We start from the raw sequence: 25,463 nt of genomic DNA, 5'->3' as shown, positions 1-25,463 counted from the left end.
TTCAGCGCAGGCTCGTCTTAAATGGTCCTAAATCCCAAAGTTAGTGTTTAAGCTGTGTCTTATTCCTTCATCGGGTCAGTGTTGACTGGTTTCATAATATCTTCATCTGGTTATGTGCACTTACCTAAACATGCTCACAGGAGCAACGGTGGCCTTTTTTATATAAAGACGATGAAACACAAACATTAATCTTCCAGTGTTCCAGTACAGTAACGCTTTTGATGATTTACGATGGAGTAAAAACCAATTTCCCTCTATAGATGAAGCGAGGGTCATACAATGAGTGATCTACACCGGCGGAGGTCGGGGTTCTCACGGAGAAACTTCAAGAAAACACACACACGTTCACGCCATCATCTACCTCCGACTCCTCAGAATTACAGTAACAGAGTGCTTCCTTGTTTTAGATGGATTATAAACGGCTTTGGGTGTAATTTGACATTTTCAAATTTTACAAAAAGATAAGATGGGTCGATAGATAGATAGATAGATAGATAGATAGATAGATAGATAGATAGATAGATAGACTGATGATGGATGGATGAACGGACGGACAGGGATAGATAGATAGATAGATAGATAGATAGATAGATAGATAGATAGATAGATAGATAGATAGATAGATAGATAGATAGATAGATAGAGAGAGGCCGATGATGGATGGATGGATAGATGGATGAACGGATGGACAGGGATAGATAGATAGATAGATAGATAGATAGATAGATAGATAGATAGATAGATAGACTGATGATAGATGGATGATGATGGATGGATGGATGGATGATGAACTGATAGAGGGATAGATAGATAGATAGATAGATAGATAGATAGATAGATAGATAGATAGATAGATAGATGGATGGATGGATAGATGGATGAACGGATGGACAGGGATAGATAGATAGATAGATAGATAGATAGATAGATAGATAGATAGATAGATAGATAGATAGATAGATAGATAGATGATGGATGGATGGAAGGATGAACTGATGGACAGGGATAGATAGATAGATAGATAGATAGATAGATAGATAGATAGATAGATAGATAGATAGATAGATAGATAGATGGAAGGATGGATGGATGGAAGGATGATAGATAGATAGATAGATAGATAGATAGATAGATAGATAGATAGATAGATAGATAGATAGATAGATGGAAGGATGAACGGATAGATAGATAGATAGATAGATAGATAGATAGATAGATAGATAGATAGATAGATAGATAGATAGATGGATGGAAGGATGAACGGACGGACAGGGATAGATAGATAGATAGATAGATAGATAGATAGATAGATAGATAGATAGATAGATAGATAAAATGGTATGTAAAATAAATTCTAAAAAAAAAAAAACAATGAATAAAATACAAGTAAAATCAATGATAATGATAAGTAGTTTGTTCTGCAACAGTGTTTAGATTTGTGCCAGTTTTCTCCGCAGTGCTGCTCTGCCCCGGTTTAATAAGCTCTTGCACTGCAGACACCTGCATAAGAAGTTCTGCTGACCTCTACTTTATTAAACATGCCTTCCGGGCAAAGAAAAACTGGCCTGTGCTTTAACAACAGACAGATAAGGCAGGGTTGACAGATCAAACTGAAAAGCTACACTAAACGCGGCGCGTTCATTGAATTTTAATATTCAGCAGTCAGAACAAAGTTTGAGGCCTGTAAACTTCAAAAGTAAAATTCCCAAAGCACACCGTTACACGACAACCATCAACGTCTTCGTCTCACCGGCCTCCCTGTTCAAATAAAAAAATAGCCATCGTTTTATACTCGTTTTAATCTTGAGAAAATAATTTAGCAATCAAAGAGCAGCTTTGATTGACGAATTTCATTTTTCATTTTTTTTGTTCCAATTCTGTGCCTTTTATAATTGGTCTCCACCAGCGCTTCAAAAGGATTTCAAAGCAATTGCTTCAGTCATTCACCTACTGATAAGCTTAAAGGAGCAGTTCACCGTAAAATAAAAATTCGAATATTATTTTCTCACTAATATGTTCCTAATATATTCATCATATTTATTCATGCACTGTATCGTTCAAACTGGTAAGAGCTTCGGAAAGATGTCTCTCCCGCTCACCCAAGCCGTATCGGTTTGATCGAGAATACAGTAAAGCATAAATATCGTGAAATATTCTCATGGAGGTGAAAATCTGCTGAACATGTACTTAGCCTCGGGCCATCCTCGTATTCTTGATTTAGATCCATCAGTCCTTCGTGTAATGTGTAAAAGTTAAAAGTTGCGCGTTTGTAAAAAACAAATCCATATTTGAGGCATATTCGATTATAAGCTGTCACTCGTGAGCAAAATGTTTGAGATCAAAACAGAATTCTTTTAATCCGATCTGTGCATATTTCTCTCCTGATTCAGATGCCCTGAAAAAGCAATATTATAAACGCGCGACTCGTTTGAAGTTACAAACGTGTAACTTTTTCGCTTCGTAACTTGCTAACTGATGGCCCGGAGCGGTGTGGATTACTTTTACCAGCTATTAGGGGTCTCGTCCTGACGGCACCCATTCACCGCAGAGCGTATATAGTCGAGTGATGCTACCTTTCCTCAAATCTGTTCCGAAGAAAAAACAATAGGCGGGATTCTTTCCCCCTCAACAGAAGCCGTTTTACGCATCGCTTAAAAACAGTAAAGTGGAAACGGTAGCGCTGAAAACGGTCGCTCCAAATGAGCTCCGAAAGCTGATGAATACGATGCTACCTTTCCTCAAATCTGTTCTGAAGAAAAAAACAACAGAGTCCTGTATTCATCAGCTTTCGGAGCTCATTTGGAGCGACCGTCTTCAGTGTTTTTATCGTAGCGATGCGTAAAACCCCTTCTGTTGAGGGGGAAAGAATCCTGCCTGTTGTTTTTTCTTCAGGGCAGATTTGGGGAAAGGTAGCATCGCTCGACAATGGACGCTCTGCAGTGAATGGGTGCCGTCAGGACGAGACCCCTAATAGCTGGTAAAAGTAATCCACACCGCTCCGGGCCATCAGTTAGCAAGTTATGAAACTAAAAGTTACACGTTTGTGACTTCAAAAGAGTCCTGTATTCATCAGCTTTCGGAGCTCATTTGGAGCGACCGTTTTCAGCGCTACCGTTTCCACTTTACTGTTTTTTATCATAGCGTTGCGTAAAACCGCTTCTGTTGAGGGGGAAAGAATCCCGCCTGTCGTTTTTTCTTCAGGGCAGATTTGGGGAAAGGTGGCACCGCTCGCCAATGGACGCTCTGCGGTGAATGGGTGCCGCTGTGAATCTTTCCCCCTCAACAGAAGCGGTTTTGTAAGTGTTTGGGAACAAAGCGCATTTAAAGCATCTTCCTAGGCTGCAGCAGCTTCACTTGTTTTGTCCTTGTTAGGCGGCGTGTTTATGGGACAGTCGGACGGCGTGACAGCCGGCAGACATCGGAGCACCTGTACCGACCGCACTGACTGCTGACAGAAACATCCCGAGCGCAGGAGGAAGGTGAGAGCGCCTCTGCTGCCTGTCTGCTTCCATTAGCGTCAGCAGGCTCTTACTGATACGTGTGACCGCTCATAACCTCGCGTCTAACAGACCGCAGCAGTCCGAATCCCAGCCACCTTCCACAGACAAATTGATTTTCGGCAATAAAGTGTAAACCTTTCAAGACCTTGTAAATATCTCATTTACGGCAGAATTCTTAGCGAAGGGCTACGCTGCGCTTCTGGTTTATAAAAGCCATTGATGATGCATAATTATACGTAAGTAAACTAAAAGTATATAGTAAGAACAGTTAGTTAATTGATATTACTCTGTACTTACGGTAAATGTAGAATTGCACTGTAACAGGGAGACCTTCAAATAAAGTGGACGCTAAACTTTGATCAAAGAGATTAACTGGAAAAACATGACTAAAAAAAATAAATAATAAAGTACTTGTTATGGGACTTGTTTATTAAGTTTTTATTTTATTAAAATATTACAGACATGCATATTAAAATATTAAAATAAATATCAAATTATTATATATATATATATATATATATATATATATATATATATATATATATATATATATATATATATATATATATATAAACTTTACTTATGTTATTTCGTAGTAAGCTGCACATTAGTCTATTTCACTATACTTCAAACGTTAAAGGGTTCAGAAAGAGTTGAGTTCATAATTTGTTTTTGTAATAATTCTAAAGCAAATAAATAAGAACTGAGGATACTTAAAGATGGCCAGTCAGTGTTGTTCTACAAAATATAAGTTGAAAGTAAAGGGAAAGCTCACATGAAAGCTTTTAATCCTGTTATCTTTCACTTACCTTAATGTCATTCCAAACCAGTGTGAAATGATTTCCTCTGTGAAACATTAAAGAACGTCAAGTTACTTCAAAAGTATTGCATTACAAAATTTTGTTACTCTATAAAAAGTAAATGTGTTAATTACTTTTTATGTAAAAGTTCTTTAGTGTTACTTTTTGTCACCAACAATGCTTACTTTTTAGTTTTCGTTGTATTGAAATATTACAGACATGCATTTTAAAACATTAAAATAAATATTAAATTATTATATTTATAATATTTGAATATTTTTTGAAATGAATGAATAAAATGAAAGAAAGGACATGCCTCTGCATCTCACTCCTGATGTCTTTTAAAGCGGGGACAGAAAATGTACAGTGAATACATAAGAAAAGTGTGTTACTTATTTGAAAAAATATATTTTATTATAATTAATATTTATGAATTATGAAATTGTTAGTGATATTATGTAAAAAAGTTGAACACAGTTTTTTTCATAAAAGTTGAACACGTTTACTGTAATTTCAGGGTTTTTTACAGTGTTGATATTAACAAGCCTGGTTAAAAATAAAGATTAAATGAATAAAAAAGACAGATTTATGTAGGACCCGATTTTGCAGAGTTTGACATGTTCCTAGGTCAACATTTTGATTAGCCAATCAGATCTGAAGAAGCGGTTCAGGCTTAGTTTGGTGCTCCTGCATCATTACATCTGATTTTAGTCATTCCTCAGGTTTACGTGTGGACATATGCTCAAGACCGCATTTCTGGATTACAATTTTGTTCCAGGGTCGACGAAATATGAACTCGGCAACATCGGGATGTATGCGACCCCGTCTGCAAGCCCCGTCTAAACTCTCAAAAAGAACAAGTTTCACGCAGGTACGCGGTCCATATTAAAGACGCCGACGTTGCGTTTCCGCAGAATGCCATTTAGCTTATGAAAGATGATTTTATGTAGAAAACGGCAAACGACAAAAAGAGAGATGGATGAACTTGGCTGACGTGGATTAGTAGATCTGATTCGTTCGTCTGTGATCGTAGCTACAGCATGTTGAGTCTGAGTCCCTCACTTCCACTCTCTCTCTCTCTCTCTCTGTGTGTGTGTGTGTGTGTGTGTGTGTTCAGAAGCAATGCAGTAAGAGTGTGCGCTGAGCTGCAGCAGCATCAGTGTCTCGGTGTCAGCCGCTCTGCAGCATGCCTCGGGAAACACGCTCGATCCACACTTTCAGCTCGGCGGGATGTGAGTTCAGGTAGGACCGCGTCCGTTCTCTCCTCTCGGCCGCGGGGGGAAGCTCACTTAGGATCCTGTCAGGAATCGGAGAATTGTTGCATGTTTCGTTCGAGCGCCTCAACCGATTTAAAGCTGGACTTGGTTTAATAACGGAGTTGTTTTTAACGGCCGAAGTTTTTGCAGTCGTGGAGATAAAAGCCTTTCCGTGATGCACTCGCTGTAGACCAGAAGCTGCCGTGACGCTTTCAGTTTCAAAGTACAAACAAGCTACTCACAATTCAATTCACAATCAGACCAGCGATTTGATCAGCGTTTGCAATGGTTTCGAGGTATAAACGTGGTGGTTTTCGGCATCTTTCTTCTTTAGTTTGAAGTTTTAATGCTTAGCTTTAATTCAGACATCTATTATGTATTTTATCTTCTGGTCACTGTTTAAAATTTTACAAGGATATATGCTAAAAGTGTTGTTGATAGCTGTTATAGTATAATATTTCATCACGGACAATTGTAACACTAGTTATGAAATGCATTACAATTAATTGCTGAAAGCGGCATATTGATCAATGTATCGATTTAACTCGTTCATATATTTATAGATCAGCGCATATTAATCATCTGAAGAAGTCAAACAGGGTGACTGCAACATCCTGAATTCATATTAAATGCAAAATGATAATCAGGACTCGATTTAAATGTTTTCACGGCGCCGTAAAGAAGGTAAGAGGAAGCTAGAGAAGCGTATCTGTAATCCCAGCTCTCGATTCATATCTTAAATCAGTCCTGCGTGCTAAAGCAGAATCCGAATCGCTCTAATCTTTTCCTGTATGGCTGCTGCTCTCAGGCGACTGTCAACATTTTCAAGGTGGGCTGTATTAATTATCACAGACAGCACAGAAACGACATGCTGAAAAAAGAAAAAATGCATCTACAGTAGAGCATTATATCATACCACAGATTATTTTCAGAAGTTATATATCATATACATGTCCAGTATAATTCATATATATATATATATATATATATATATATATATATATATATATATATATATATATATATATATATATTTTTTTTTTTTTTACACACACATATATATATATATATATATATATATATATATATATATACACATATATATACACACATATATATATACACACACACACATATATATATATATATATATATATATATATATATATATTTATTTTTATTAATTTTTATTAATTCCCTGTTAAGGATTTTTCATGCAGTGTGTAACTCTAAGTGAATGAAAACATAATGCAAAAAATCCGTATAAAGTTATCACTGACTGTGCAGTGAATCATTGAAAGGAGCAGTTTTTAAAACATGAAACATTAACATATTGCCCGCCCACTTATATCTCTTTTAGCGTTGGTCTGAATGAAAATGTCAATTCATTCTTTGCCCCTAGGTGCCGCTTTTGAAGCGTTATAAGCTCACTACAACCACCTTAATTGAAATCGACCAATCACCGGTGATATATAATACATATTTATATATGCTTAATTAGAATAGAGATGCTATTAAATCACGAAATACATCATTATGGGAAAAACTATTTGTCCACGTGCTTTTTATTCTTTTATGGAAATTAAAACGGGTTGTAAACAGCTTTACTCTCAATTCGTCCTAATGGCCTCATTCTCACAAGAGAAGGATAACGCAAGTAATCTAATGACGCGGTCCTCGGGAGAGCTAATGACCAAATAAAAAGCTCATTAAAGACATTTCAGAATTTATATCGCAAGAGCAATCTTTCATTCAATATATCACCCAGTTCCTGTAGACTCCTTCTTTGGATTTATCTCCGAGACGGTTTACTCATCAGCGCACAGAAAAGAGCAAGGCAATTCATTTAGAGATTCTCAGTTCGAAGGCATAAGATGAAATTAAACTGAGGGGAATGCAGCTAATCGCCGCTAATATGAACATCGCATGAAATAAGCATAACTAAGCCCTGTATTCTCAGTTTTCAGAAAAACCTCGTTGACAAGAATGTTCCTTCAGAGAATGAGCGTTGGTGCCAGACTATTAAAGATGAAAGATTATACTGGCAAACACACCTCATCGATTTGTGCTGGAATCATGACGAATATGATTTATGAAAGCGTAGCTTATTCGTTTTTACTCTCGCTCTTTAGCCTGCGGCTCCCGTCTTTTTGACTTCGCTTTCATGATTTTTGTTGATAATCTCGTCGGAAATGTTAAATGGGCCTCACCTTGTTCTCTCTTCTCAGAAGTATTTTAAACCTGCAGAAAAGAGCCGCTCATAGTCAGCTGATGATAAAGCTAGAGCTTTAAACTGTCCGGCGAGGACCTGAGGTTTATTGGGGTAGATGGAGGTCATGCAGGAAATTAACTCGAGGAATATTTTCTGGGCACCAAGATATGAACTATCCTGCACAGAGAGACCCGAGGAAAGAGGCAGGAGAGAGATATAATGTAGATGAGAGAAGGAAAAAATAATAGCAGTAAACTTTTCTGAAGAGTGCTATCAGCGTTCTCATTCATCTCAATGGCAGTTGCAAATTAAAATTTGCAATTAAATTTCATGCATTTAACAAAATATGTCACTAGTAAAACTTCAGCAGTAATATGTTTTATTATAAAATCTTAGCGATTTATATTTTAAAAAATGCCTTTTACAACCAAAGTCTGCAATTCCAACGTCTACCAGAAGGGACATGTGCAAACCTGTTTGGAAACAGTCATTATTTTTCACTAAACATTAATATTTAATTTAAACCCTATTTGAAATCCTTGCTAAATGCAAAAATAATTTCTGCAATTTCTGATAACAATCATTATTTAGCCATAAACATTTTTATTTCATTTTTTCATTCTTTTTTTAATAATAGGCATTAAATATATATTTAATTTATATATATATATATATATATATATATATATATATATATATATATATATATATATATATAAGGCAGCTAGTGCTAGGAAAGTGCTTAACACAGATCAAATTGAACAGGAGCTCATTGGATTGTTAAATAGGATAACAAGGTAACAAGGGGGAGGAGTTAATCAATTACAGGAAACAGCAACAAGGGAAGACAGAATCAATAGGGAGCAAACACTTCAAAATAAGAGTCCACAAAAACCAAGACAGGGGAAATTGAGTGGCTCTCCAGACCTTCTGCGTCACGTTTCAGGGTGTCGAAATGTCACCACAATCACAGACCAGCGTGTAAAACTCTGATTCCGTGCCGTGACCTTTAAATATTTCACATACTTTCGAAAATCCAGTGTTTATCTGATCCTGATAAGCACTAGTCATCACAGCTGTGAACTTCGGCAACTTTCTTAACCCACGAGGGGGTTTGACGGCACTGCAACGTTGTTTCCAGGTAGAACGTTAAAGAACGCGACACACTCGTCTCTAATAATATGCATTTATTTTTACCTTGTTTGCTCAGTGACTCCCAAACGATTCATTTTTTTTCCATTGGTCGATTTCATTTAAAGCAGTGTTCGTGAGCTTTCAACACCCCAAAAGCAGAACCCAGCGGCAAAGAATGAAGTTGCATTTTCATTCAGACCAACAAGTGGGCGGGAAATATGCTAATGTCTCATACTGACGTCAACATGAAACGGCTTGGGATCCATTTTAAAAACAACTCGTTTCAATAATTCAGAGCCGACTCTTTCTTTCTCTCGAGAGACAACAACTTGTTTGTTCATGCCGTGAAGCATCCTTTTAAAAATCCATAACAGGGACACTTTGAGAACTTTTGCTGACATTATCCTTGTTGTGCGTTTTAATAAAAAAGGTAAATTGTTAGAATTGCACCCTACACACACACACACACACACACACACACACACACACACATCATAAAATGGTGTGCTTTTTCATCCAGCACGAAATTCATTTTTTCTCTTTTGACATTCTTGATTGGAAACTGAGGTAGGGCTGTTTAGATGACAATGCGGCCAGCGCAAGTGATAAAGGAGAAGGCTTTTTTTTTGTTTTCTCGCCCTGTTATTGAAGCTTTCGCTTTTGTGGAAGAATGAAAAAGTCCTCTTCTGCTGGTGGACGCGGAAAAAACCAGCCGCGGCTTTAATAACGGACGAAGCCGTTGGGATGGCGATGGAAGGATCTGTATCGGTTATTTAGAAAAGATTAATCGCATCAGTATTGGCATAAGTAGCTGTGCTTTGTCTTGACTGAGAACTAGGTGGAAAGCTATGTGACGCTGACCAATGCTCACTTGGAAGCACGCCTAGAATAGTGTGCGTGCGTCCATACTAAAGCCAAATACGATATGAAGTCAAACAAATATAAACTTAAAGCTCAATGCTGGTGTGCATGCTGATGATCTTAACCAGTCTCTGTTGCGCCACGGCTCTGTCGGTTAGCTAAACAATAACCCCTTAAAACATGCGCAGACACACACACAAACAAAACACGTTATGCGAACTAAGGACCGAAACATGCTATTTATTCAAGCGTGCAAGTAGATGCATGCGAACGCTTAGCGCCAACACGCTTGTCGAGTGACGTCTGAATTCAGGGATGAACGCCACTTTAGATAATCTGTCTCGAAGAACAGTATTTCTCACCACAACAGTTCATTACGCTAAACAGGGGAGCGTTTTCTCTCCTGAAAGTCAATCATTTTTAGAGAAGAATGATTGCAGCTTTTCGTGTGGTCACACTTGAAGACTCAAGAGTCGATGTTAAAAACCACCGTGGCTGGCCCAGAGGTGCCGGACGACTCCCTCCTGGATGGATTATAGCCGTTAGCGAACGTCTTGATAGCTAATTATCTCGAAGCAGCCATCTGGAGTTAAGTTTCTTTTGAAAAAGCACTCGGTGATATCTTTCGAAAGTGCTAGGTAAGACTTTTTTGGTAAAGAAATAAATACCGTCATTCGGTGATGATGCATTAAATTGACGGTGAAGACATTTTTAAAGTTAGCTTTATGGTTTAAATAAATAGTTTTCTTTTGAACTTTCTATACATCAAAGAATCTTTAAAAAAAATAGCATTTTACACAGAAATACGAAGTAGCACAACTGCTTTCAAAACTGATAATTTCTGAAGGAACGCCAGACAAATTAAGTTTTGATCACGGGAATAAACTTTCTTTTAAAGACATTTGAAAAAATCTTGTACCAACCGCTAACTTTTGAACAATGCTGTGCTATAATTTATTCAAAATAGAAAGAGTTTTCTTTTACCCTTTTAGCCATAGTTATAAAACAGCACAACACCTCAACATGTATTAAAATGAGTCTATTGAGCCTAATACACGAAAGCCACCGTCAGACCACTAATCAGCTCCCTCAGAAATTATATATATATATATATATATATATATATATATATATATATATATATATATATATATATATATATATATATATATATGTCTAACTGACACTAATACGAAGCGTTTATTTGATTCGAAGGCTTTTCGGTGGTGGATAAGAGCAGTACTGTGGGCTTGCTTGTCCTGATGAGAAGCAGGAAAGTAAGAACAAGTGAAGTGGCGTGGGATTGAGAAGGAATCGATTTAAGCCCCTTGGGCTGGATTCACCCGCTCTGCTAAAACACATCACAGTCATCTGATCCGGACACACGCGTGAAATCATGCTTTGACTGTCATTTAGGGTCATTAACGTGACTAATTCGTTACGCCTGGTCTTAAAAAACTGTGTAGAATCAAAATGGATTACACTTGAAGAGTAAGTACATGCTGGTACGTAGTGTTTGTGTAACTACACGCATGTAACAACCCTCAGAATGGTGTGTGTAGCGTGTTACATGACACATATTACTACGTTTTGTGACAACAGTATGTATAAAAGTCATTGGATAACAATTAGAGATATAACGTGTGAGTAGTTGGATCTGGAGTTTTTATTACACTGTAATACCAGTGTACTTACATGATAATTACTCAGGAACTGTCCACTTCATATAAAGTGTAACATTCTGGACACCAACCATAATTTATAAGTAAAGCCTAACTTACTGACCGCTGCTGTGTAACATCAGAGTAATTACACAGTAAATGCATTGGAATTGCCTACTTAATATAGTGTGTGTATATGTATGTATATATATATATATATATATATATGTATGTATATATATATATATATGTATGTATATATATATATATATATATATATATATATATATACTATATATATATATATATATATATATAACATATCACTGCATGTGACAAATAAAATGTGTATTTGACAAATAAAATTTATTTATTTATATATATATATATATATATATATATATATATATATATACACACACACACTATATTAAGTAGGCAATTCCAATGCATTTACTGTGTAATTACTCTGATGTTACACACAGCAGTCAGTAAGTCAGTATATAGTCAAAAATCTGATATTTTTATATATATATATATATATAATATATATATATATATATATATATATATATATATATATATATATATATTACTGTATATCAGATTTCAATGGGGAAAATATCATCATGCTGGATATCATGAAATTTACTACATCCTTCATAATATATTCTATATGCGTACTCTCTGAAGAAATATACATTTATGTATGGGAGACATTAAATTTATTACAAAAAAAAAAAAAAAATGGAAGCTGCATTGAGGGCATCTTTTTATCAGTTCATGTCTGAATTTTGCTGAAAATTCAATTGTATAATTGTAAAATAAATCACATTTTTAAATAAAAACAAACACTATAAAATATATATATATATTTTTAAAACAAGATAAAGAAATATATTTTAAATTAAAACGGTTATATAATATAAATACTAGTTGTAATATTCAGATTTTCTTAAAACAAATGTTTGAAAACGGTGTTTAAAACATAAATACAGTTTTAAAAATCACGGTGTTCTCATAAAATGCGTTAAATTCAGTTTGGGTCAATCTGACCTGGAACATAATAATCATACGCAGCTTTTTAACGTAATGCACGCGTGACAGTTCTCTTGGTGTATTGTACAGAAATAACAACGGCGTACGAGTTTGGCAAGAGGAGAGCGTATGAGCGAATAGAGAGAGAGAGAGAAGAGCGACCGTAAAAAAGATAAAAAAAGAGAGGTATTACAAGAAAACTGATCCCTGGGGTTAAACGCAAAGACATATCTGTAATATCTGTGTGTAACATCCAGAGCTAATGAAGAAAGAATAAAGAAAGTGTGGAACAGATGCGTTCTCTCTGAGCTTCGTCTCTCACAGATGGCTGTGAATACAACCGGGAATCCAGAACCATGCTTTCGTTAAAAAACTGGAACCCGATGCTTTCTGTGACTTTCAGTTTGATCAATAGTTTCTGAACGACTGTATTCTGCTGCCAAAGCATCCGGGAACACTGTACTAAAACACAGCGTGACCTGTAGAGTCTGGTTCATGAACAAATTTCTTTTTATCGAATCAGTCAAAAAGATTCATCTGTCGGCTATAAGGTTAAACGCACTTCAGGTTTCAGACGCTCGGTTGTTCAGAGTTTCGATTGCTTTAAAGTCGCTTAAATTAAATGTGAAATATTAAAATAAATAATTCAGGGTAAATCAAAACGAGCTGCATTCATTTGGGAAGAACGCATACATGTATGAATTAAAACATTAATAGCTTTTCATTCATTATCCATTATTTTTCATTAATAATTCATTTAATTTTTTTTACATCCATTCATTTTAGTTTAGTTTAAATCCTCAGAATATATTATATATTTTATATATAATATATTTGATTTGATTATTATCTTAGGTGTTAATACTTTTTAATCTGTTGAGAATATTTAAAGCGTGCTTTGTTTTATAAAAAGTGAGTATAATGAGTATGAAAATATGCAAGTGCAAAAACACAAAATTAATTAAATCATTAAATCTAAAATCAAATCTATATTTCTTATTTTTAATGCAGTGCTCAAATTAATGTTATTTTATTTATTATTTGCAGATTTTACTAAAACAAAAAACGGCGTATTTTTCATGTTTATATACATTATTAACGCAACAGCAATTGACTTTATATTTGCTTTAATTATAAAGGTATATTAAATGTTATTTTTGGCCATTTTGGTTTAGTTTACAGTTCGAACTCTTAATAAGGCGTCTTCAAAATGAAAAAAAGAACCGATAACGGTATCACATAAGGAACTGTGTGTGTTTTTTTAACAAAAGCAAGCGTCATCTGAAATGGAACGATAACGGCTCAATTCCTTACAATTCCCGTCCCCTGCCATGACGAATGATACTATTATCCTCAAGTTTCCGTTTCGGGCTCAACGCAGCGAAACCCAACAAAAGCTCAAACCCGACACAAGGAGGTCCGAGAGAGTATTTTTTCTCCTCTAGTCGCAGCTAAATTGAGTTGTTCTTCACGTCAGGCCTGAGTGGCACTGTAGCTTGGGCCTTATCTCCCAGCCCTCCGCGGCTCAGCCATTAATCACAGCGGCCAATTATCAAAATACCGCAAATGTCGCGCGCTATCGCGGCTTAAATGATAACGGCCGAGGAAAGGATTTATCTCCAGCGACAGCTTTTTAGAGACCATTTAATCACCAAACATGTGGCTACAATACCACAGACTCAGCTGAGGTCGGAAACAGTTGCGTAAAATCAGATAGGCGCTAAATACGCTACATGACGCTAATAATATCCGAGCCATATGTTCTGTTATTAAGGGAGATATCATGTTGACGGTTTGCTTGAGGAATATGTTGACGTAAGTCGGTGTGGAAGAGACAGCCGAAGGGAGTTTATGCTAACGATGCTAGTTTATGCTAAGATACGAGAGAGAAAACATTAAGTGTGCATTTTTAGCTAATTTTCATATTTGGGTGTCAGACCACATTTTTTACACTTTAACTTGAACAGGACTAACTACGGTATTTTGAATGAATTATCATTTTTATTCACAGCTGGTGCTTTTTAAACATGCAAAAAGACCAAGAAGTGGGCGGGGACTATGCAGATTTTTCATGTTGAAGTCTAAACACGTTAAAAAGCGCCCCTGTTATGGGGATTCATGCATGCCTTTATTTTTTTTACCTTATTTGCTCAATTCTTTTTCGCCTTCAGTCCATTCTTTCTTTTGAGACAATAACTTTATTTTTAACAAGGCAACAAGGCAGTCAACAAAGCGGTCTAAGCGACTCGTTTCAGTCCAGTCAATGCTTTATTTTTTTTGTCAATGCTTTTGTCATGTATTACTGATTAATTTTTTGTTGTGGAATAATCGTGAAAATATCTTACGCTAACCACGTGACTTTACGACGAAGGAGCCAGAAGTTGTTTTTGGGTTTTAGGACCATGTTCTTGGTTTACTTTCATCGTAATACAGCACAACATAAGTTGTTTGATGTATTCTCTGATGGCTTTTTCTTTCTTTTTTCTAATGCACCACACCGAAAGTGTTGTTTTTAATTAGCTTGTCAAGAACTGGTTTTGTTTTCCGGTGCGAAACGCAGAAAAAATTAAACCACCTTTCATCTCCTTTTCAAACGAGCCGGTCCCAGAAAAGCGCTAAACAGACAAATGTAGAAAATCCCTCGGAGCTAGCTGGTTATCAGGGATAATCTCTGAGCGTACCGTCTGCGTTTGCGTTTCGTTCCTCAAACGAAGCGGTTTCTAAATGAGTTTTGTGAACGAGCCTTTTTCAAACACAAGGGTTAGTTCAGAGATGAAAGGTGTCTTCTGGTTGGCGGGGACAATTCTTCATTAAATTGCTAATGCGGTTGCCGCAGTTACTGTCGCCCGCGTCCTCGCTAATTACCGTTCCCCAAAAAAAAAGACCCGACAGCATGGCCGCTTAAAGACCGGACCCCACCGAAGACCTGAAAGAGCTGGGGATAATCCCAAACGTGCTGACACAGCTGTTCCCAACCAGACGTTTGTTTCATTGTTCAACTAGATTTCAATAGTTCTAGGGGTTTGTCTGTTGCACCGTGCATCTTGATCTTGGTGGTGGACATGGGGAAAACGGACAAGCTCTTGAAGGAATGAGAATCAATGGGATGCAACGCTACAAAATATAAAAAAGCTCCCAAAATCTTACACTTATTGAGCACAAAGCCATTTCCTTGATTTAAATGGCTGATCATCCACCTGGGGCTGCTGGATCTGCAAAGGAGCTGGATGATTTTTTTTTTTTAGCTCTGGAGAAGGCTTGAAATGCATTGGCATAAACCATGGCTATGTAAAAAAGCAGTATATTTAAACATTTATTTCATACTAAGCATAGTGTAAATATAATAAGATATTTACGTACAGATAATGTGACACTTACTGATGTAAAAATGACAATTAAAATTTACTCTGCACATTACTTTTAGTCTAAAACGTGCTTTAATGTCGCTTTTGATGAAGATTGTATCAACTTTGAATGGTATCGGATTTTAAATGCTAAATATTTAAAGTGCACTTGCAATAGTTCCACTTTAGAGTAATGTCTTTAATTTTAATTTAGCACACTACTTTTGCACAATTAAAGTACAAAATGAGTTGTTCCAGACTTTAAGTATACCAGTTTAGCATATCAAAAAGATACAACTGCAGGGATAAATATTAAAAGTGCATTTGCAATATACCTAACATGAAATAAATGTATTTTAAATACACTTAAGTAGAGTTATTTTTCACTAGGGTATGTATTAGCTGGTTTTATTTTTTGTTATTATTCTCTATTCCGCAGGTGTCGCTGACTTAAATTTTTTTCCCATGCACACTGTTAGTTTTGTACTACAAACTACTGGTTTTGCAGCAGAGTAACTAATACAATGTCATACAAAGGAGACAGGACAGAGACCGACAGAATAGGCAAGCCTAGATTAATTGCTTTATATAGTTTACATGGAAAAGTTAGAAGAAAGCACCGCAAAAAACAATATGTTATTCATATGCATGCTAATAACCAACAAGAGAGTAGTGAAAATTCATCCCTTCACTAAAGTGTTACCATTATTTCATTAAAATGACCAGTCTATTTAGTATTCAAGGGCTAAAGCTACTTCTGATCCATTCTTGGTGTTTATTGATATTGTTTTGAGTTAAAATAGAAGCCATTAGGTTTGTTTGCAATAGCGCTATATCATCATATTGATATCTAGCCTCATGCCTCCTCGTGAGGACTCGGTGAAGCATCACGTATTGAATTTGGCGCTCAAATGCACTGTGATAAATGAGAAATGTTTTGTACATTGAGTGAACTGCATTAAAGAATATTACATGTTTAGACCTCATTATTTAGCTCAAGTACAGCACTCCCACAATCTTTTAATAAATTGAATGAATATATATATATATATATATATATATATATATATATATATATATATATATATATATATATATACACACACACACACACACACACACATATATATATATATATATATATATATATATATATATATATATATATATATATATATATATATATATATATATATATATATATATATATATATATATATATATATATATATATATATATGGTAAAAATATGATATGCATATATTATGTACACACACATACTGTTCTTGCATTGAAAGTTTTTTCGCTTAGCATCGCATTAAAATCCTTTCAGAGTGTTCCCTCATTAACTTCACATAATGTCACTTAAAATGACTTCAAATAATGTCTGTACATGTTCAGTACCGTTGCCTACAAAAGAACATTCTTACCCAGCAGAGCTGCAGGACTAATAGAGTGCAACAGTGACCTTTGCAGTGTTCTCAGTTTCAAGTATTTCTCCCATCTTTGGAAAAATGAAAATATGATTCAATAAAAAGTTCGATCCGTGAACCATACATTACAAAACATCACAAACCCCAAAAAATATGGAAAAGTTCACCAGAAAATTTAAATTTGCTGAAAATGCACTCAGCCATCTAAGATGTTTAGCATTACATACTTGCTCACCAATGGATCCTTTGCAGTGAATGGGTGCCATCCGAAGCAGCTGATAAAACATTACAATAATCCACAAGTAATCCACCCCACTCCAGTACATCAGTTAACATGTTAAGAAAGAAAAGCTGTATGTTTGCAAGAATCGAATCCATCAAAGCGTTTTATTTAGAAGTGCATTACCCATAAAAATGCTTCCTCAAGTAAAAAGTTCATCTCCTGTTGTCTTTCACATCAACATACACTGAAACATTTGTTTTGAAAGGGCGCTCGGTTTTCTTCATATGAGACCACAGCATTGGCTGTGATGGTCCCGAGATGGGCATGGTGCCATGGGACACTCCGGGTCACATTCATGCCAGCTTGTCATTGCACTTTCAGTCCTAGGACAGACCTTGCTTTTCTATGGGCCGGGTGTCCCTAGAAGTGTCTCAGCATGTTGTCGTCACAAGATGCTTGAAGACACTGTGCAAGATCTGGGAGGACGAGGAGCAGGTCTTGCTGGGGAATACCTCTGAGGAAGGACCTCCTTTCCCAGGGGATGGGCACCTTCTGGCACCCGCCACACTTGAGTGGCCTGCCACAGGCTGTGGTGGACGTGACCACTCAAGCTTGCCTCATAGAGAGAGCTCTCTAGCCTATGCGCTGAAGTTGAGTCTGTTTTCTAACTGGTGCAGAGAAGACCCCCCCAAGATGCACAATTTCAGTAGTGCTTTCCTTCCTGCAAGAAAAGGTTGGAGCGTAGGCTGTCACCCTCCACCTTGAAAGTGCACATGGCTGCGATTACAGCCCATCACAACACAGTTGATGGCGGTTCTTGGCAAAGCATGATTTCATTGTGTGGTTCTTGAGGGGTGCCAGGAGGTAAAATGCCCTCATGGGATCTCTCTGTCATCCTGACGGGTCTTCAGAGAAGTCCCCTTGAGCCGCTGGAGTCATTAGAGTTTAAGTCTCTGTCTGCTTAGACAGTGCTCCTGACTGTGCCACTTCCATCAGGATTTTCGGTGAGCGAAGAGTGCCTTGTATATGAACCGGCCGACTCTCACGTGGTCCTGAGACTCCGGTCTGGATACGTGCCTAAGGTTTCCACCATGCCTTTTCGTGATCAGGTGGCAATCATTGCCCACGGAGGAGGCAGATCCAGCCTTGAGGTTGCTGTGTTCTATTAGAGCTTTGCACATTTACATGAACCGCACCCGGAGCCTCAGAAGCTCTGAGCAGCTCTTTATCTGTTATGGAGGTCGGCAGAAAGGGAAGGCTGTCTCCAAGCAGAGGTTGGCTCACTGGATAACTAACGTGTTCTCTCCGTTTTCTCTTAGACAGCAGCGTGTGATCCGATCCGCCCACACCCCAGGCACGGACCCACTGCATCACCGAGACTCACTGAGGGAAAAGAGCACCGCAGCACCTGTCACGCCTTTGGACACTATTTCACCTGTATCATTCTTTGTTTGTTTAATAAATCCACCCTTCGGGGTATTTATTTTGAACTCTCCTTGCCGTGTGTTTTCTTCACCCCGTCACAGTATCCTCCAGCATCCCTGGTAGACATACGGCGGAGCAGTCTGACGCCAAGCCCAGGACCGGGATTGCTTGCCCAACTCCCCGGTCAGCCCTCGTACTTGGCTAAGTGTCCATCTGGCTGATTTCCTACGGGTAATCTCATGTGTATATTCTTCCACGGTAAGGTTTCCCCTTCGGTAAACCTGTGTCTTCCCTTTGGCAGTCTCCACTGTCTGTCTCTGCTATCAGTTTCATTCCTCTCCTTCCTTGGATAGGACCTGTTGCAGTCCATATCAGTGTTTCCACGTCACATTCCTTCGTTAGGATGGGGTCTCTGCAGGGTCCTTTTTCTCAAGGCTCGCTTCCTCATCTATTCTGCCAAACTGTAACATCAAGTAGCAGTTTCTAGTTGAAGGTCGAAATCCCTTCTCTTAAGAAAACGTTTTATTTCAGGAACAGTGATTTGGCACCTCCAGTAGTGATGGGTCCCTATGGGCACCAAGGTCCAATTGAAAAGTGAAATTGCTCTGGGGCGATGGGAAGTTTAGGAAGTTTGCATGGCATTTGTTGACACGCATTGCCTGGCAGCATTTGCAATGCCACAATGTTTGTGACGGGATTCAGATTGTGGCGTTTTCTATAAACCCCAGTCTGTCATCATGACATAACTCGTAGTGACTGACAGATATTGAACGTCTTGGTTATGTATGTAACCTGCGTTCCCTGAAGGAGGGAATGGAGACGTTATATCTCCTTGCCATGACCTCAAACCATCACTGGTTGCCAGGGACTAGTTTCTTAGCAAAACCTGTGGTTACACCTGTCACCTATTTATATCCGTGTGACAGGGAGTGGCTCAGGATTAGTTAACCACTTGCCACATGTCACTGGCGTTTTCTGAGTTCACTGAGTTAATCATCACAGCATAACATCTCCGTTCCCTCTATCAGGGAACACGGTTTACGTAACCGAGACGTTTTGCTTGTAACCAGTGGTTGATGCACATTTCATATTTTGAAAATATTTTCATATGTTGTATATTTCTTTCCCGGTCCAGACTTTTTCACTGGAGAAATCAATAATATGGATAAAAGACCGAAAGAAACTTCAGAAGGTTGTGTATTTAAAAAATGTTTTTGCGTAAACATATTTAAACTCCACCTGTTGGTGAGCAATGTGACCTTGCACAAATGACATTCATGCAACAAACCAGTAGCAGATGTACATCCCACTCGGTCGTAATCAAAGGAGAGTAAAAATACAATCAATGCTAATAACAAATGCATTAGCCAAAGGTTTTATTTGTTTCCTTTTTGTGTGCAGATGATAAAATTGACCGAAGCTGGAGCAGATGAATAAAAGAGCAGATATTGACATGCGATCTGCTACTAATCCAATAGGAATCAATTACACTCTTATTCTTATACCTAGATCTAAAATTGAGGAAATAAAATCTCTACGAAATTGTACTTAGCATCTTTGTCTGCTGTTTAGGGAATGATCAGCTGTTACATCAGTGATCTTTACTGCACTAAACATTGCTCTCTAACACAGAGACCAACGCAAGCTTTGTGCTCACTCTAATCATGCAAAACATTTTCATCACTAGGCACCTCTTTTATAATAAGACACTATAATGACTGAACATCACATTCATAATACTTATTTAATGATCTCATCAATGATTCATAAACCCCATAAATGCAGCACGCCGTATGATTACAAACCATGAAACACATTATACCGTACAACAGCAGTGACAAATAAACATTTAGCGTATGCATAATGCAAAGAAACAAATGATGAATTATCCTACGGCAAAGCAACAAGACAAGCGGTGCAATACCGAGATTGTAGAGTTTAAAAGCAAGCATAAAAGAAGTCATAAACCGCCTTTTTTATTATTTTGTACAGTCATTCGAGGTTTTTAGAAAAATGACACATTTTTGAGTTCTGAGGCTTTCAGGATGTATTCTTATAGAACTAGGGAATTCTGATTTATCAGTTCATGACCCATTTAGGTTTGTTAATATGTATATATGAATAACGCTGTAAAGGTATTTTGATCAATTTACTTAAATTGAATGTGTCTTTGAACAATGGTGAAAGCAAAGAGCAGTTTTGAGAGCAGTTTAATATATAGGGATGAAAATAAACAACACAATTTAATGACTGTTTAGATGTACAGTATATAGCGTATAATACTGCATTAATAAATATAGCTCTGAAAACAGACTTAATTGGCCAAACGGCAGTTTTCATCTAATATTAGGCCATTTTAAAGTCATTAGCATTGGTAAAATTAATTGTGTCCATTTAAAATGAGTTTATGATTATTAATCAGCAGTTTGTAGTTCTTTAACCATGTATACACAGGAGATAAATACTATTTCTGGTTTTCTATACAGTCATATCAACAGATGACTCTTCTCTCACTGAACGTGCTGAAAATCTTTAAAACAATTATTGGCCAAAATGTTTAACTGACAAAATCAAGCAACTGAAAAATAGCATGTAACCGCGTCCTAAATGAATGACCCCTTTACAGAGCAAATAATACAGATTGTCTCTGGTAATTCCAGTTTAAAGGGTTACCTCACTGCAAAAAGAACATTTTGTTCCAAACCCGTACAAGCTTTGTTCGTCTTCAGAACACAATTTAAGATATTTAGGATGAAAACTGGGAGGCTCGTGACTAACATTGACTGGCAAATAACTACCACTGTCCAGAAAATCTGAAAAACATCAGTGGTTCAACTGTAATATTATAAAGCTAAGAGAATATGTTTTATACGTAAAGTAAACAGCTTTAATTTAAAGATTCAGCACCGTAGCATCACCGAAGAGTCGTTTTGGACAGCATCAGACATTCGGACACACATTACGTACGCAACTCTGTGTTAGACGCAATGGAAAGATATGTGTATTTACGCTTTTATTTGTACAAACAACGTATCTTTCCATTGCGTCAAACTCTAACGTAACGTGCCTCCACCCGATGATCTACAAAATGGTGCTACAGTGATGTTAAATCTTTGAATTAAGCCGTTGTTTTTGTATTCTTGTAGCTTCATATTACGGTCGAACCACTGCTGGCAGATGGAGCATTCAGACTACGTCTTTCACCCTTTCCTGCACCTTCACATTGGCAACTGTTTGGCAGCCAATGGGACAGTCATAAGCCTCCCGGTCTTCAACGAAAAAATATCTTAACTTGCGTTCCAAAGATTTCATGGGTTTGGAGCGACAAGAGATTAATGACAAAATTGTCATTTTGGGATGGAGTAACCCTTTAACTTGAAACGCATTGTGGATTCGTTCGACCAGTTCAGTTTAGTGGACTTTCTGGAAGCAATTTACTTCTCTCTCCGTCTCCTCGCCCACAGATAAGCGATCAGGATGGTAGGAGAGGCCCGGACTGACGCGGACCGACCGAAGCGATGGAGGAGACAACCCCAGACCCCGCTTTTGTGGACGTGGACCAGGGTCTGACCCTGGCGTGCATCGCCTTCCTCTGTCTGCTGCTGGTGGCAATGATCATCCGCTGTGCCAAAGTCATCATGGACCCCTACAGTGCCATCCCCACCTCCACCTGGGAGGAACAGCACTTGGACGACTAGCGGATCTCATTTTTCCCACCACCCGGGCAAACAAACAATGCACTTGCATTCAATCAAACCCTAACGACGATCTCTGTGGGATATTTTAGCTGCTAGTCATCTTCCTGCGTACAGAGACACTAGCTTTGAAGACGACTTTAAGGAAACCAAGCTGAATCCTCCCCAACCGACCCTGGCTAAAAAAGGCGGCATGAATCCTAAAACGAAGCTGATTTTGAAATCCGCGTCTTTTTTTTGCTTCAAGAAATTCCAAAACAAAAGCACAAAATCAGACACTCCCAACCAAACGCTAACCTGACGTTCTCCCAACCGACGCATCCCGAATTTGTAGCCATACAAGTGAGCGAATGTATATTTTTATATTTCGTAATGAAAAACACATTCAAGTAAGGCACGGAGCGCTACGCAATTTTCTACGCGAACGAAGCTGTATTTCTATAGCTGTCTTCTTAATGTCAGTTTTCGTCTACACAGAGCAACAGTCAGTAAAAACAGCCGGCATGTTTATTTATGGTACAGTAATTTGCAGATAACTATCGCCCCCTTGAATAGCGCCGCTGCAAATACAGTGTACAAATGCGAATACGTATTTCCAATGGGATTGCATACACGCAATACATCGCATTCATATTTACAGACGTGCATAAAGTATGATCTCAATCGCGATTATGTTTCGCAAGAAGGCCCAGCTAAAGATGAAAAACGCCATAAACTGTCGCATTCATCTTAACGTTTATGGGCTCTTACGATCTGATCCCCTGATGTGGGTCGATTCTGTTGTCCTTGATGAATCGTACGCGTTTGCAGAGAGCTATAGTCTGCACTGCATGATATCAAGTGCCTCGGCTGAAGTCATATAAACGAAGTCATGAATGAATGCATCCTTCGTTCACGCGAAGGACGAAATGATGCCAGTGTCCTGTCTGATGAGAAAATGCAAATGTCTGTTTTTAACCACAATAAAGACGCTAGTAATCCCTAAATATCCGGTGAATTGTCACCAGCCATTGGTGAGTACACTACAAATATTACCACTGGAAATCTTCGACTTTTATTATGGGATTTTAAATGGACTCGCGCTACAATTTGAGTATAAAAAAAGTCGTATCACGTTTATTTAGCATTTTGGATACATATTGTTTCAAAGCAGCTTCACGGTAATGAACAGAAAAATAAAAGTGTTGTAAAACGAATCAACTTCAATAATACTTAAGCGTGTACAGAATGGCATCAACAGTGATTCCATTCGGTTCAATAACAAGTTAATTTAACTTAACACTTAAGAAGACATTATTGAGCTTATTCTCAATTTTTGGTGTTCTCATCTTATAATGCGAGTATGTTACGATATTGTAGTGGATGCAACTATACTGTAATATATTGCACTAAATTCAGGGCTTTCAAACAAATAATCGCAAGTTTTTTTTGTTAACAGTGCATGTGTGTGTATTTTAATTTTGTATATATAAAGACACACAGATACAGAATATATTTAGAAAATATTTGCATTTATATTCATATAATTTGTACCACATACAAATATATTATATATTTTTATAATATATATAAAAAGCATGCGTGCGCATTTGCACTATAAATAAACCAACTTATCGTGTAAACAAAAGCTTATTTAAAACACGAATAATCGTGATTAATAATTTGACAGCACTAACTAAAAACTAATTAACTGTTAACTAAAAAAAAATTGCATTTTTGCAAAATTCTATCTTCAGAAGGGTTCAGTTGCATTTGTACTTTCACGCGAGTTAACTGATTGAAATTAATATATTAATATAATTAACAATTGAAATCATATCAGTCATTTTATTATCCTCAGTAGTGCATTCACGCCAATGAAAATTAAGTTTTGATATATTTACAATATATCTTTATGGAACGTGATCTTTGCTTAATATCCTAATGATTTTTGGCATGAAATAAAAATCGATCAATTTGACCAATGCAATGTATTTTTGGCTTTTGCTACCAATCTACAAATATATATCACACGGCCAATCAAAGTTCTTCCTTCTACAGAACACCTCAAGTCCTCTACCCGTCAACAAGGTCTTATCTCCGCAACCAGGAGAGTTTTTTTAAAGGTAACGACAAAAAGCGCCACAGCGACAAATTGTACATGCTCCAAATCAAAGACAGCAGCGTTGAGGAGCTTGACAGCAAGTTACGATCGCTTTCATTAAAAACAGATTTATGTTTTTCCTCGCGTCGCTCGCTCTTTTATCTCACGGACTCAGAGGAAGCAGCCTTCAAAACGAGCTGATGATTCAGCACGGCAAAAGCGTTTGTTGTCCGTCATAAGAACCACAAGCCCCCCTCCTCTCAAAAGAGTATTTACTTCCCACAGTGCAAGCGCGATCGATCAACCCAAGAATACTTCGGCTTTTCGTTTGCCGTCCAATTCATTCAAACGCAACAAATCATTTTCCATTTGCTTAATTCTTATCAAGGTCTGCGTTATAAGAGGCGTTTTCAGACACGAAAGGCACAAGAGCTGCTTCATAAACTGAAGTCCTGATTTGAAATACAGCAGAAGGTATTATTGCTAGAAAGCCAGGTGGTTCATGACGCAAAGTAAAGTCATTTTTTAAATGATCAAGCAGCACTTTCAAAGGGTTCAATTACGTTCAGAGTAATTATTTCAGTAAGAGCGCATTCGCCTAATGGAGTTATTCATTAAATGTAGCCCAGTAATGTTTTGCTCGGCTATGTTCTCCTTTCTCCTCTCCTTTTTTTTGGTTTGGGATTTGAACACACTGTACTTCAACACGTGTATGATGCATTAGACATGGATTTTATAGCCTAAAACTGTCAACTGTAAAATTGTTTTGGACATGCACTGATGCATTTTGCATAACAC

General features: G+C 37.3%; 1 protein-coding gene across 3 annotated transcripts; it reads left to right on the top strand.

Moving 5' to 3' along the window:
- Positions 1–4,960: 4,960 nt before the first annotated feature.
- On the top strand, positions 4,961–25,463 carry LOC122348051 (cortexin domain-containing 1). 3 transcript variants are annotated; one of them, XM_043243307.1, is made up of 4 exons: positions 4,961–5,171; positions 5,418–5,542; positions 18,782–19,118; positions 22,352–25,463. In XM_043243307.1, exon 4 carries the CDS (start codon positions 22,406–22,408, stop codon positions 22,583–22,585), a length of 180 nt encoding a protein of 59 aa, XP_043099242.1. In that variant the 5' UTR covers positions 4,961–5,171; positions 5,418–5,542; positions 18,782–19,118; positions 22,352–22,405; the 3' UTR covers positions 22,586–25,463. The 3 variants fall into 3 exon arrangements, with proteins under 3 accessions (XP_043099242.1, XP_043099244.1, XP_043099241.1); XM_043243306.1 differs by lacking the exon at positions 18,782–19,118 and having other exon boundaries at positions 4,963–5,171; XM_043243309.1 differs by lacking the exons at positions 5,418–5,542; positions 18,782–19,118.

The sequence above is a fragment of the Puntigrus tetrazona genome, chromosome 7 (genome assembly GCF_018831695.1).
Source record: "Puntigrus tetrazona isolate hp1 chromosome 7, ASM1883169v1, whole genome shotgun sequence".
Taxonomy (NCBI): Eukaryota; Metazoa; Chordata; class Actinopteri; order Cypriniformes; family Cyprinidae; genus Puntigrus; species Puntigrus tetrazona.
Note: the sequence above shows the minus strand (reverse complement) of the source record. Positions and strands in the feature narration are given on the sequence as shown.